The sequence below is a fragment of the Hylobates moloch genome, unplaced genomic scaffold, assembly GCF_009828535.3.
Source record: "Hylobates moloch isolate HMO894 unplaced genomic scaffold, HMol_V3 SCAFFOLD_8, whole genome shotgun sequence".
NCBI classification, from domain to species: Eukaryota; Metazoa; Chordata; class Mammalia; order Primates; family Hylobatidae; genus Hylobates; species Hylobates moloch.
In genome coordinates, this window is record NW_026652283.1 from 86,575,024 (window position 1) to 86,589,538 (window position 14,515).

General features: G+C 49.1%; 1 protein-coding gene across 2 annotated transcripts in view; it reads left to right on the forward strand.

The window, feature by feature from the left end:
- CCDC13 (coiled-coil domain containing 13) overlaps window positions 1-12,057 on the forward strand; it is a 63,707-nt gene extending 51,650 nt beyond the window's left edge. Inside the window, exons 14-17 of one of the 2 annotated variants that reach the window (XR_009214487.1) lie at window positions 6,880-7,034; window positions 10,430-10,544; window positions 11,090-11,592; window positions 11,933-12,057. Coding sequence is in view for 1 of the 2 variants with exons in the window: in XM_032161931.2 (XP_032017822.1) it covers window positions 6,880-7,034; window positions 10,430-10,544; window positions 11,090-11,249 (430 nt within the window). In the remaining variant the exon portion in view is untranslated. Of the gene's footprint in view, window positions 1-6,879; window positions 7,035-10,429; window positions 10,545-11,089; window positions 11,843-11,932 lie in introns of those variants that run through there. The other variant, XM_032161931.2, reaches the window with a different exon arrangement.
- The last annotated feature ends 2,458 nt before the right edge of the window (window positions 12,058-14,515 follow it).

Consider the following 14,515-nt stretch of genomic DNA (forward strand, 5'->3'; position numbering starts at 1 on the left):
TCACATGAACTAAAAGACATTATGCTTTTTCTTTTTCTGATAAAATATTTAAGCTCTTATTATTTTCAAACCAATTAGTTAAAGCTCTTTCATGTATAAACATCACACATATAGTACATCTACATACAGACAGAAGATAAAGGACTCATCCCCTAAGCTGGGAATGGAACCCTGAACCCAGGCTGCCATTGTGAAAGAGAAAGCATGGCCACATGGTTACAAGGTCAAGCTCCCAAGGATTTACAAGACAAGAAGGAAACCTCATCCAGGTTTTTCAGGGATCTACAGCAAAGTTTGTAACCAGTTTGCTGGGCCATCTTGAAAAGCAGGCTTATGGGTGTCCTAAACCTGTGTTCCATCATAAGGTACCCCTCTTTATGATGGAACAATACAGAAAAACACATAAAGCACACCAGATTCGCTGCAGCTTAAGACTAGCCTCACAAATCCTTTTTCTAATTAATTAAAACTTTACAGGAGATAAACAATGATTTCTACCAGTCTGCACAGAGAGAGAGAAAGAGTAAAGCATTGCCTGAAGCAGAGTGGGGAAGGCGAGGTGCTCAGAGAGGCCAGAGAAAGACCCACCCATCGCAGCGACACTGAAAAGTTCAGGCGGCTGCTTGTCAGTAGTGAAGGGATCTTTTCCAGCAGTCCCATGCGCTCTCAGCTTTCCCTTTTAGGGAAGAAAAAGCTCCCCATGTCCCACAGTCCTGTATGTGCCTAATCTTGTCACCCATAGCCATCAGCAAAGAGTGCAAGACAGATTAATCCAAAGAGAATAGCAGTTAACATCCTGTGGTGCCAAACCCATTTTTAGCTGAAAGGGACTTTACTGAGAGGAACTTTACTGAGAGGACCACTAACCCCCTACATCTTAGAAGGGACTCTAACACTCCTAAGTTGGGCCTCTAACCCAAGGTCAGTCAAGCATCTTTGTTTTTTATTAAGAGGGGCCTCTGACCCACTTTGGCTTAGGACAGACTCTAACTCCCCTAAGTTGGGCCTCTAACCCAATCCCATCCTTTATCCGGGTTTATGTACTCCACTTACCCAAAGTCGTCCAATCAGTGCTGAAGTCTATTTCCTTTGGGTTGGGGGTTCTCCTCAGTATCATCCCTTCTGTGGTTCACCAGAAAGATGTTACTGGATCCCACCACTTACCCAAAGTTAGCCTTTGTGTCAGGGGTTTCCTCACTATAGTCGCTTCCGTGGTCACCAGAAAGATGTTACAGGACCCCAACACTTACCCAAAGTTAACCTTTGAGTTGGGAGTTTCCTCACTTTAGTCCCTTTAGTGGCCACAGGAAAGGGGTCCTGATCCAGACCCCAAGAGAGGGTTCTTGGATCTCATGCAAGAAAGAATTCAGGGCGAGTCCACAGCGCAAAGCGAAAGCAAGTTTATTAAGAAAGTAAAGGAATAAAAGAATGGCTACTCCACAGACACAGCAGTCCCCAGGGCTGCTGGTTACCCGTTTTTATGGTTATTTCTTGATGATATGCTAAACAAGGGGTGGATTATTTATGCCTCCCTTTTCTAGGCCATATAGGGTAACTTCCTGACATTGCCATGGCATCTGTAAACTGTCATGGCACTGGTGGGAGTGTAGTAGTGAGGACATCCAGAGGTCACTTTCATCATCATCTTGGTTTTGGTGGGTTTGGACCACCTTTTTTACTGTAACCTGTTTTATCAGCAGGGTCTTTATGACCTGTATCTTGTGCTGACCTCCTATCTCATCCTGTGACTTAGAATGCCTTAACCATCTGGGAATGCAGCCAGTAGGTTTCAGCCTTATTTCACCCAGCTCCTATTTAGGATAGAGTTGCTCTGGTTCAAACACCTCTGACAAAACCACTGTGCTTTGGAGAGAACAACATGGCAGTGGATGGTTGTGGTATTATGTAATAACAATACAAAATGGACAAAGACACACCATTAGACCCAGCTGGGTAACATACCTGAACTCCAGAATAAAGAGAGAAATCTAGGAGCTGACAACCACCCAAGTCATTAGCCAGCAAGAAAATGGAGACCACAGGCCAGGCGCAGTGGCTCACACTTGTAATCCCAGCACTTTGGGAGGCCGAGGCGGGCGGATCACGAGGTCAGGAGATCGAGACCACGGTGAGACCCTGTCTCTACTAAAAAATACAAAAAAAAAAAAAATTGGCCGGGCATAGTGGCGGGCGCCTGTAGTCCCAGCTACTCGGAGAGGCTGAGGCAGGAGAATGGCGTGAACCCGGGAGGCGGAGCTTGCAGTGAGCCGAGATTGCGCCACTGCACTCCAGCCTGGGCGACACAGCGAGACTCCGTCTCAAAAAAAAAAAAAAAGAAAAAAAAAAAAAGAAGAAAATGGAGACCACAGTCTTAGAACTATAGGGGACTAACTTCTGCTAACAACCTGAGTGAGCTTGGAAAAGGATCCCAGGCCTCAGATGAGATAGCAACTCCTTGTGACACCTTGACTTCAGCCATGTAAGACACTGATAAATTAGCTAGGCCAACCTTGGACTTCTAACCTACAGAAACTGCGAAATAATAAATCTGTGCAGTATATGTATGTTTTAATTGTGGTAAACTATATACACCAAACATTTGTCATTTTAACCATTAAAAGTATACAATTCAGTGGCGCTGATTACATTAACAATACTGTGCAACCATTACCACTATTTCCAAACTTTTTCATAACCACAAACAGAAACTGTATTACTATTAAGCAATAGCTCTTCATACGCCACCCCCTAAGCCCAGCATCTAGTAACCTCTTTACTCTTTTTTTTTTGAGATGGAGTCTCGCTCTGTTGCTGAGTCTTGAGTGTAATGGTGTGATCTTGGCTCACTGCAACCTCTGCCTTCCGGATTCAAGCAATTTTTCTGCCTCAGCCTCCCAAGTAGCTGGGACTACAGGCATCCACCACCATGCCCAGTTAATTTTTGTATTTTTAGTAGAGATGGGGTTTCGCTATGTTGGCCAGGCTGGTCTTGAACTCCTGACCTCAGGTGATCCACCCGCCTCGGCCTCCCAATGTGTCAGGATTACATGCATGAGCCACCATGCCCAGCCAGTAACCTCTTTTCTATGAATTTGCCTATTCTAGATATTTTGTATAAGTGGAGTCATACAATATTTACCCTTTTGTGTCTGGCTTATTTTACTTGGCACAATGTTTCCAAGGTTCATCCGTATGATAGCATATGTCAGAACTTCATTCCTTTTTATGACTGAATAATATTTTATTTTGTGCATATACCACATTTTGTCTATCTATTCATCTGTTGATGGACACTTGGATTGTTTCCACCTTTTTGGCTATTGTGAATAATGCTACAAGAACATTGCTGTACAAGTACCTGTTTGAGTCCCCGTTTTCAATTCGAGAAGTGGAATTGTTTGATCATATGGCAATTTTATGGTTAGCTTTTTAAGGAGCCACCAAACTTTTCCACAATGACTGCACCACTTTATAGTCCCACCAGCAGTGTACAAGGGTTCTAATTTTTCTATATCCTCACCAACACTTATTTTCCTTTTTTTCAATTATAGCCATCCTAGTAGGTTTGAAGTGATATCTCTTTGTGGTTTTAATTTGCATTTACCTAATGGCTGATGATGTTGAGCATCTATTTATGTGCTTATTGGACATTTGTATATTTTCTTTGGAGAAACACAAGTCTTTTGCCTCCTTTTATTTGGGTTGTTTGTCCTGTTGTTGAGTTGTAGGAGCTCTTTATGTTTTTTGGAAATTTTGTATTGTTTTAAGCCACCGTTTGTGGTAACTTGTTATGCAGCAGTACTAATACATTTACCCTATTACTAACTGTGAAATCAAGTTTTTTGTAAACTTATAGGAAGCCATCTATTTCTTTTATATTGTGGAATTGTCAGAATAGCAAAAATGATTGGTTCCTTGGAGGTTAGATAGAACTTTCTTGAGAACCTGGCTTGACCTGATTTTTTTTTGGAGGTAGATCTTTGACCTTTTTTCAAATTTAGATTTTCTGTGTCTTCTTGAAGTAATGTTAGTTCATCTCTTGGTTACTTACAGAGTTAAACATAATAATGCTTATGCAGTGCCTTAACACAGTAGTCGGTACATGGAAAGCACTCAAAAAAAAGTGTTAACTGTGCTGTTGTTATAAGATTTTTCTCCTTATCCTGGAGTTCAGGTATGTTACCCCGCTGGGTCCAAGGATGTGTCTTAGTCCATTTTGTGTTGCTATAACAGAATACCACAGACTGAGTGATTTATAAAGGAAAGAAATTTATTTCTCACAGCTCTGGCGGCTGGGAAGTCCAATATCAAGGTGCCAGCGTCTGACAAGGGCCTTCTTGCAGCATCCCGTGGTAGAAGGCAGAAGGGAAATGTAATGGGGAAAAGTTGAAGTGAGGACAAAGTTATCCTTTATCAGAAACCCACTCTCATGATAACTAACACACTCCACTACTGACCAGTGGAACTTTCTGTGATGATGGAGTTGTTCAGTATCTGCACTGACCAATATAGTTTAAGAACTTGAAATGTCACTAGTGTGACTGAGGAACTGAATTTTTGATTTAATTTTCATGAACTTTATTTTTTTTTCTTTTTGTTATGACAGTGCCTCACTCCGTTGCCCAGGCCGGAGTGCAGTGGTGCAATCTCTGCTCACTGCAACCTCTGCCTCCCAGGCTCAAGTGGTCCTCCTACCTCAGCCTTCCAAGTAACTGGGACTACAAGCATGCGCCACCGTGCCAGGCTTATTTTTGTATTTTTTTTTGTAGAGATGGGGTTTTGCCATGTTGTCTAGACTGGTCTTGAACTCCTGGGCTCAAGTGATCCACCCACCTATGCCTCCCAAAGCATAGGCGTGAGCCATCATGCATGGTCTGAAATTTAATTTTTTTTTTTTTGAGACAGAGTTTCGCTCTTGTTGCCCAGGCTGGAGTACAATGGCACAATCTCAGCTCACTGCAACCTCCACCTCCCTGGTTCAAGTGATTCTCCTGCCTCAGCCTCCCAAATAGCCGGGATTACAGGAGCATGCCACCACACCTAGCTAATTTTTTTTTTTTTTGTATTTTTAGTAGAGACGAGGTTTCACCATGTTGGCCAGGCTGGTCTGGTCTCAGACTTCTGACCTCAGGTGATCCACCCACCTCGGCCTCCCAAAGTGCTGGGATTACAGGTGTGGGACCCCGGGCCCAGCCCCTGAACTTTAATTGTAATAGCTACATGTGGACATGAACCTCGCAGTCGTTGTGTTGGGGAGCACAGCTCTATCGTATTCTATCACGTTCTATAGTATGAATATGTTACCACTTATTTGTTTGTCCCCTGATGAAGGGCCTTTAGGTTATTTTGGGTTTTTGCTTTTGCAAATAAAAGCTCAAGGAATATGCTTAAATATGTGTTAGTAGCTGTTTACTGTGTTACTATACAGCTTTTTATTTGTAGTTGTATACTGTTCAAAATTGTTGTCATTCTGTTCCTTTTGACCCTTCACCAAGGTGGAAAGATCACTTCCTCCAACACTGTCAGTTTCAAGGCTGCCCCTCTAATTTTCAGGTGTGCATGTAACTCTTGGCTTGGGTTAGATTTCAGGGAGTTCTGGCTTCCTCACTGAATGAACATTTAGTATCACAGAAGTCTGAAATGGCACACCTAGCCACAGGAAGGACCTAAGCTCAAGCTCCAGTGGGATTAAACAAGTGCTTCATGTGAAATAATGTTTATGACAGGCATGTAGAAAACAAAACAATAAGCTTAAGATAATCACTAACTCCAAGAAAAGCGAACAATTAAATGAGAAAGGACATATGACACTGTGCGTCATGGCTCTAACTAATTGTCCTAATGTAGACAGGCTTTTGGTATCTATGCCCTTTGCTCCCTGCTGTTATGCCTGTGAGTGCTTTATGTTACATGAAAAAGAAATTTTGCAGATATGATTATTGTTATGGACCCTAAAATGGGAAGATTATCCTGGATTATCTGGTGGGCTCAATCTAATCTTTTGAGCCCTTAAAAGCAGAGAAATATCTCCATCTGGGATTATTCAGAGAGATGCTGTGGAGGAAGTCAGAGAGAGTAGTGAGATTCAAAGTGTGATAAGAGTATCTAGCTGGTTTTAAAGATGGAGGGGGCAAGGTGGCTCCTAGAAGGTGAAATTGACCAGCAGCCTGCAGGCAATAGGGACCTCAGTCCTTCAACTACCTGGAACTGGATTCTGTCAACACTCTGAATGGGCCTGGAGTGGATTTTCCCCAGGAACCTCCAGATAAGAGCCCAGGTCAGCCAACCCCTTGATTTCGGCTTGTGAAACCAGAAGCAGAGAAACCTACTGAGCTTGCCAGGACTCTGACTTACAGAACTATGAGATAATAGATTTGTGTTGTTTTAAGCTGCTAAATTTATGGTAATTTGTTATAGCTGTGATAGAACACTGATACCTAATATCAATTCATGCAAAAATGTATAGAGGTGATTCTGTTTGGTAGGGGGAGAGTACTAAAATAAAACTAAATTCTCATTTTGCATGACAGGAAGTCAAAAGATTATATTTAAACCTTATATAAACCTAAAAATAGCAACATAAGCGTCTGTAGAAATATGGCAGTAAATATTTAAAAAAGCAGCCAGAAGTGTTATAAGTGATTGCTTTTAGAGAGCAGGAATTGGGAATGAAGGAGCTGGGAGTGGACTGATCATTTTTAAATTTTAACCTTGGAGAGAACCATATGGTGTTTAAATGCATGTTACTGCAATGAAAATGAAGAGGTCCCATCACCACCAGTGTAAGGTGTACCCATCTCTCTAAGGGCCTGAGCAAGTGGGGTGGGGCCTGCCCCTGCCTGCCAGGGCATGTGGCATCCCCTCCTCTCTAATCACCAGGGTGGAGGAGAGGAACAGCAAGCTCCTGGAGTCGGAGAGGAAGCTGCAGGAGGAGCGACACCGCACCGTGGTGCTGGAGCAACATCTGGAGAAGATACGCCTGGAGCCAGGGAAGGCATCAGCCTCTCAGAGAGCAGCTCCCAGGACCAAAACAGGTAGGGGCCAGGGCAGTAGTCTCAGTGCAGGGGGTGGGGGCAGTGTTGCTGCTAACAGAGGAGCCAGGCAACTGCACTGTTCAGCCCATCAGCGAGCATGTGGGAAGCAGAGCTTCCATCAGGGTGGAGCTCTGCCTGCCCCCACTGTGGGGTATCCTTTTCCCCGGGCCTCTCAGTCAGAAGCAGGAGCCCCAGAGCCCATTGGCTCGTGTGGCCCTGGCCTGGCCACCTGTAAGCCCTCAGCATGAGGTGGCAGTGCTGAATGCCCCCAGCCACCCCAGCCCTCAACCCTCTATGCTGAGCTGACTTCATTCAAAGTGGTCATGGGGCACAGCTGGTCTGCTGGGGAAGCCCAAGTAACAGTGGTTGAAGCAGGGGAGGAGTCCTTTTGTGCCTCCTGCAACAGTCAAGTTGATATAAGCAGGAAGTAGCCTCACCAGAGGTTTGGGGACCCAAGCTCCCTCTGTTTTGTGGCTCCACTATTCTGAACATGCAGCTTCCATCTCCTGGTCTACAATGACTGCCTGAGCTTTCCCATCAGCAGCAGGAAGGGGAGAAGGGAAGGAGACAAACTTCTCCTTACCTTTTACGGTTGCGTATGTCACTTCTGCTCTCATCCCATCAGCCAGATCCCAGACAGTTGGGCATAGCCAGGTGCAGAAGGAAGCTCGGAAATGCTGTCCTTAACTGAAAGGTCTACCGCTGTAACACAGTGGTTCTCAAGGTGCAGTGTTCAGATCAGCAGCATCAGCATCTTGTGGGGCTGGGGCGAGCTGGAGGATGCCAGAGCCAGAAGCCATTTCTGGGATGGCTGACTCCCAGGGAGGAAGGGTCTCCAATGTGGAGGGGCTGGGCCTGCCTCTCTTGGACCTCCCATCCCACCCATCCCAGCCCCCTCCAGGCTCTGGAGTGGAGGTGCCACTGCTCCCACTGCACCCTCTTTCAACACCCCAGTAGCCCCCAAACCCCTCCCCAGCCAAGGATGGTCAGACCCTTGGTCTCAGTGCTCAGCCCAGATGAGGTCAGAACGTTTCAGAAGGGTGTGCCAGAAGTAGGGCATAAAGAGGGTGTTGGGGCCACTTGCTTTCTCTTCTACCACCAGCAGGGCCAGGAGCTTCTGAGAATCCAGGCCGGGAAGGAAGGGTTCCTGGGGCTTAGCCTTGCTGACCCTCTTGGACTCTCAGGAATATGTTCCCTAGGAGTGTGGCTTCTCCAGCCTGGGGCTTACCTCCTACAGGGCAGCAGGACTTCCAACCAGGGAGAGCTAAGCCACAGCAGGCAAGTCACTTTGTTCCCTGCTGGACAGTGAGGGCAGCTGCCTGAGGGAAAGTGTCCAGGTGGCCTCTGCTGCCTACTGGCCTGTAACATGGGCAAAATCCTGCCCCTCTGGTGAGCAGAGCACTACTTACCCGCCTCCCCCTGGCCCATCCGTAAAATGAGGAGGCTAGATTTACAATTCAGTCCCCCAGGGCAGTCTCACTCCAGTGGGGGAGCTAGACATCTGAGCAGAGATGGAGGAACGGGGAGGGGATGTGGCCTGCAGATCCCTGAGGGAAGGACAAGTGTCGGTGCATGGAAGCTTAGCTGGACGCTTGGAGGAACAGCGAGGAGGCAGGGAGGCTGGAGTGGTCCAATCACACAGGGCCTTGAGAGCCAAATAGAATTCACTGAGGCTGCCAAAGCTCTAGAGGCAGCAACTATTATCCCTTTTTTTCAGCTAAGGAAACCAGCTCAGAGAGGCTGATCGTTTGCCTGAGGCCTCTCAGCAGAGGGCAAAAGCCAGGTCTGCTGATGCCAAGTGATTTACTGTGGGTCACACCACCTCTGAGGGCCTTTTCAGTCCCGAGGTTTTCTGATGCGGTGATTTTGCCCAATTTCGCCACCAGTTGAGCGTTGTCTTTTTTTTTTTTTTTTTTTTTTTTGAGAGAGAGAGTCTCACTCTGTCCCTCAAGCTGGAATGCAGTGGAGCAATCTCAGCTCACTGCAACCTCCACCTCCCTGGTTCAAGCAGTTCCCCTCCCTCAGCCTCCCAAGTAGCTAGGATTACAGGGGTTCGCCACCACACCCTGCTAATTTATGTATTTTTAGTAGTGATGGTGTTTTACCATGTTGGCCGGGCTGGTCTTGAACTCCTGACCTCAAATGATCCACCCCTGGGATTATAGGCGTGAGCCACCGCATCCGGCCGAGGCTCTTTTTGATTCCCTGTGTCACAGGGCTTAGAAAATTCCATCAGGCTGAACAAGCAGTTTCCCATCCAGGGCAGCTCTAGTTGGAGATGTGGAGGTGCTCCATGCGTGGAATAAGCCAGGGGCAGCTTAGCAGTGTCCCCTGGAGCCAGGAAACGCCCTGAAGAACACTCAGTCCAGCCCCTGTGGAGGGCAGAGCCACTCTGCTGCCTCCCCAGCAATGAGACAGGTTTACACAAGACTAGTCTTGATGTGCACGCCTCCATGCCTGGCTAATTTTTATGTATTTTTAGTAGAGACGGGGTTTCACCGTGTTGGCCAGACTGGTCTCAAACTCCTGACCTCAGGCAATCTGCCCCTGCTTGGCCTCCCAAAGTTCTGAGACCACCCCACCCCGGGCTGTTTTGTCTCCTTTTTGTGAGCATTCTGTACCCCTCAACTCCAGGACCCTGGATCCCCTGCTTCCTAGTATGAAGCTGCTGGCCTGGATGGGGACCACTGGTATGAGGGCATCAGGTACAGTGACAGCCTAGACTCGGGCTCAGCCTGCAGGCCAGACCTCAGGCTCAGCTGGCTTCTCTTTTTGAAAACAAATTACCAGGCTGGGCATGGTGGTTTATGCCTGTAATCCTGGCACTTTGGGAGGCCAAGGTGGGCAGATCACTTGAGGCCAGGAGTTTGAGACCAGCCTGGCCAACATGACAAAACCTTGTCTCTGCAAAAAATACAATAATTAGCTGGGCATGGTGACAGGCACCTGTTGTCCTAGCTACTCAGGAGGCTGAGGCACAAGAATCGCTTGAACTCTGGAGGCGCAGATTGCTGTGAGCTATCGCGCTACTGCACACCAGTCTGGGTGACAGAGCAAGACTCTGTCTCAAAAAAAAAAAAAAAAAAGAAAAGAAAACAAATTACCAGAAACTTGTAAAGTATAAAGATGGAGACAAGGTGGTGAGGAACCACCTTGATACAAAGCGCGCAGAGTCAGGGCTGTAGCAGAGGCCAAAGCCAGGGGCAGAGGCATGCAGAGGAGGCATCAGGGAGGGCTTTGGAGAGAGGCAGAGCTCAGAGTTGCCCTGCACCCCGAAGGCGGTGTAGCGTTTCACCATGTGGAAGAGCAGGCAGTGGGCAATGGGGGGAGGAGAAGCAGGGTGCTAGCACAGGGCTGTGGCCTCCTCACAGAAAGTGGTTGCTACTGCCCCACAGGTCTGCCCACCTCTAACAACAGGCACAACCCAACTGGGAGTGAGAAGAAGGACCCATCCTTTGCCCAGCTCTCCGACGTGCCCGTGGAATCCCAAATGGAAGAGCTGACAACCAGGTGCTCCCCTGCCCCGCCTTCCTGAAAGGGTAGGGTTGTCTGAGTGGAGGTGCCTCCATGGGCAGAGGGACTGTGTCCCTCCCCTTGCACTTTTGACTCATTTGCCCAGAAGGCTGGTCCTGCTTGGTCCTGGGTTCTAGGCCTGTAATTCAGGGACTGGCCTTCAGAGGACAGAGGGCCCGGCCCAAACCCCAATGACCCATAGTCCAAGAGAAATTTTATCAAGCATGGATCACTGAACCCAGTTTCTCACTACATTAAACCTTTTAAGATCCCACGCACCCATGGTAAGGGAAAGACGGGAACGTCTACAAATTAGAACTCAATTTGTAAGGGGGCTTGAGGTGGCTTACACTGCAGGGAGCCAGGCCCATAGAGAGGAATCCATGGTACCCACAAGAGTCAGTGAGAGGAGGGGATGGGTCAGAGGGAAGCCTGAGCCTGAAGAGCAGCCATGCTGGCAACCACATTCCCAGGGCCCTCTGTCACCCATGCACACCCGTATGCAGCTCCAACCACACTGAGCGCTGTCTCCTGTGGTCCAGGCTGGCCATCCAGGTGGAGGAGAATGAAATGCTAAAGGCTGCCCTGGGCAGTGCCCTGCGGGGAAAGGAGGAGGACTTCCGGATGTACCACGAGATCCTGGGCCAGGTGAAAAGTGTCTTCCTGCAGGCCCTGCGGCAGCAGAAGACAGACAAGCAATAGGACGACAGCCCAGTGTAGGCCTGGCCAAGTGGGCAGCCTCAGGTGTTGAGAGGATAAGACTCTGTCTGAGGACTCCATCTGCTCCGGGAAGCCAGCCCAGGGCAGCCAGCTCAACCACTTCTACCAGAAGAGGCTCCTTAAGGGTGACCAAAACCAATGTCTCAGGCCAGGAAGGCAGAAGAGAAGCCCTGGTGGGACACTGCAGGGGACCCTGGGCCAGCTGGGTTACAGCAGCGGGGAGGCCCAGCGGCCCACTGGCAGAGGCGAGAGCTCTGGGATGGCAAGGCGGCTGTGAATGGACAGATGCAGTCCCTCGGGCAGGTGTTCATCGCCCTCCTCCTAGGTACTAGCCCTGGATGTCCCCATGGCTTCACACACAGAAGAGCCCTTGGTTACCCTAACTGGGCATATCGCCCATGCCACTCAGCCCCGCCCTATCCTCTCACCCCCATCCCGGCTCCATCTGTAGCCATCCACACCCTACACAGACTTGCGGCACTATGCTCTCAACCAGTTTGTCAGCCCACTCCTCAGGACACTTCCTCAGGTGCAGACCCTTGGACTTGTAATAATAATAAGTATTTTCGTAATCACTGCAGCTCCCAGTGACTGAGCATCTACTGTGGCAACCTGACCCCATCCAGTCCTCTAATAACCCAGGGGTTTGTTGTCTTATTTGACAGATGAAGAAACTGAGGTTCACAGAAAGAAGCTGAGCTAATATTTAACTGCAGTCTGCCTGACCCCAAAACCAGGGTCTTGCCATTCAGAGACTACCCAGGGTAGGTGCACCCACCCACCACTGAACAACCCCACCCCTAGGCAGCCACTCCAAGAGGCATCTTCGTTTGCTCACCAAGACTGCAGCTGATGGATGCTGGTGGCAGAGGGCCGAGGTGGGGCTCAGCTAGAGCTTCAGGCAGAAGGGTTTTGAGGTAGTGGCTCCAGTCGAAGGTACGGTGCACCTCCCTTGCCATGGTGAACTTGGAGGGATGCTGCAGGGGCACCCTAAGATCAGCAGGCCTCTATGTGACTGTCACAGTGTTGCCCTTTCTCAGCTGTAACTATGCACTTATAGCTACAGGAAGGAGTGGCCCCAAGGAGGGTCATAGCCACACACCCCAACCCCGACACCCTGGCCACACAGGTGCACCCACAGCCCCACACAAAGATGCAGATGCACACACATACCTCAATTCAGGAGCATGCAACTGTACGTGCACACAGGCACCTCCGTGTGTGCACACTCATGGACACACAGGTGCAGATGAGCACACACATGTGGATGTGGACACACATTCCCACATGTGAAGACATAGCCACTTGTGTGTTGCTTGTGCAGTGATGCACAAATACAGGTGCACATACTGTGAAAACACCCCCTTCCCCAGGAAAAGCCACTGGGCCTCCTGGGACCATCTTCTCAGCTCCTTCCTTGGAAAAGCCACTGGGGCTCCTGGGACCCTGTCTTCTCAGCCCCTTACTTGGGGATGGGGCTATGGAGGGACCCTAGCTGGCCCCCACTCCTCAGGGAGCCCCTGACCCTGCATGGGGTCACACGGATCTAGAGATCCCACAGCAAGTTAGAGCAAAGGCCACCGGGATGAACTGATGATTCTGATGGGGTCCTAAGGGTCTCTGGGAAGGAAGAGTTTTTCTCTGGTTCCTTGTGAAGGAAAATGGCCAGGCAGAGAGCCAGGAGAGAGAGGGTCTGTGCTGGGAGGGGACAGTGTGTGACAACGAGGGGTGGGCTGGATGCAGAGTCTGAACACAATGGAGTCAGCACCTTCTCCTGCAGGCCCTAAGGAGCTCTAGAGGGTGATCTGAGTATGTGGGGTACAGGCTCTGGCCTCAGTGCAGTTCCAGGGAGTGAGAAGCAGGCATAGGACCATCCATCCTTCCTCAAGATCACCTCAGGGAAGTGCAGAGATGGCATGACCCACACTCCAGCCACTTCAGGGTGGTTCTGCTGCCCTTCCTGGGCTATGCCTGAGAGAGGAAGGAACATTAGGTCATGGAGTCTGGACAGGTGTGGCTGCCTGGGGCATACTTCTCTCCCCACTTACCAGCTGTGTGGCCTTGGGCAAGTTATTTAACCTCTCTGATCCTCCACATTCTCATCTATAAAATGCAGACAATAATAGAATCCTCCCTCAGGGGGCTGTTATTAATATGTATTGCAAAGAATAACCCAAAGACGTTTCACTAATTATTAGCTCTCTGTTTATTTCTGTACAAGGAACATGTATCTATAGACTGATTTCAACAAGAGTTATATAAGAGAGAGGAGAGAGAAGGGCAGGCATGGGAAATCTTGTTTGCACACTTTTGGGTGAACTGATTTGCTGGTGTCTTGCTTTGGCCAACTCTGGATATAAAGACGAGTGTTTCCGCTTTCAGATTCCACGGGCAACCTTGACAGCATTGCTGTGGTGCCATGTGTGGGAGTCCCTGTCGTGTCTGCTGGCACCTGCCACCAGGCACCTCCCCACCCCCAGCTTGGTTAGATCAGGTCTGCTCCATTCCCTCATTGGAACCCTCTGCAGGGTTCACTGAGATAAAAAGTGTCCATTGCTTACAGCAGCTGCTCGCACACAGTAAGCGCTCAATAATTATTCGCTCTTAGTGTTCCCTCCATTCGTTCAACCAGAACTTGTTGAGCAGTTCCTCTGCCCCAGGCACAGAGGTGCCGAGGTGAGGCAAACACAGTCCCTGGCCTCCAGGAACTCTCAGGTCAGCTGAGGAGAGAGACAGACTGGTCACAGGTCACCATTCCATCCAGCCAGTCGGCCACCAGGCAGTCAGTGAGTGCCAACAGCATGCCAGCCTCTCCAGGCCTGGGAGGGACCTGGAGGTGAATCTAACTTGCTTCCTCCTTTCAGGGAGTTTCCAGTCCAATCAGAGGTATGGGAAACGCCATGATGAAGCTGGGTGGGGAAGGATGCAGGACCGGGCTACAGCACCACAGGGCTTCCCCCACCATCTCCACCCCATCCCTGTGGCAGTTCTCAAGTTCCCAACCTCCTTGATCAGATGTGGGTGGTGAGGGGGCTGTCAGGGAGTCCTGTGTCCTTCACATCTCCCTGAGGCAAAGGAGCAAGGAGGGGTAAAAGGAAGGTGGGGAGAGCCTGGGAGAAGGATTTTCAGGTGAAGGAGTCGTCAAAGGGGTCAAAGATAGGGACCCTGAGAAACCTAACCTAGGTGGGCCAGGTGCACAGCCAGGCAGCTGGTCTGTCCAGGTTAGTACCAGTGCCTCTCCTGGGTAG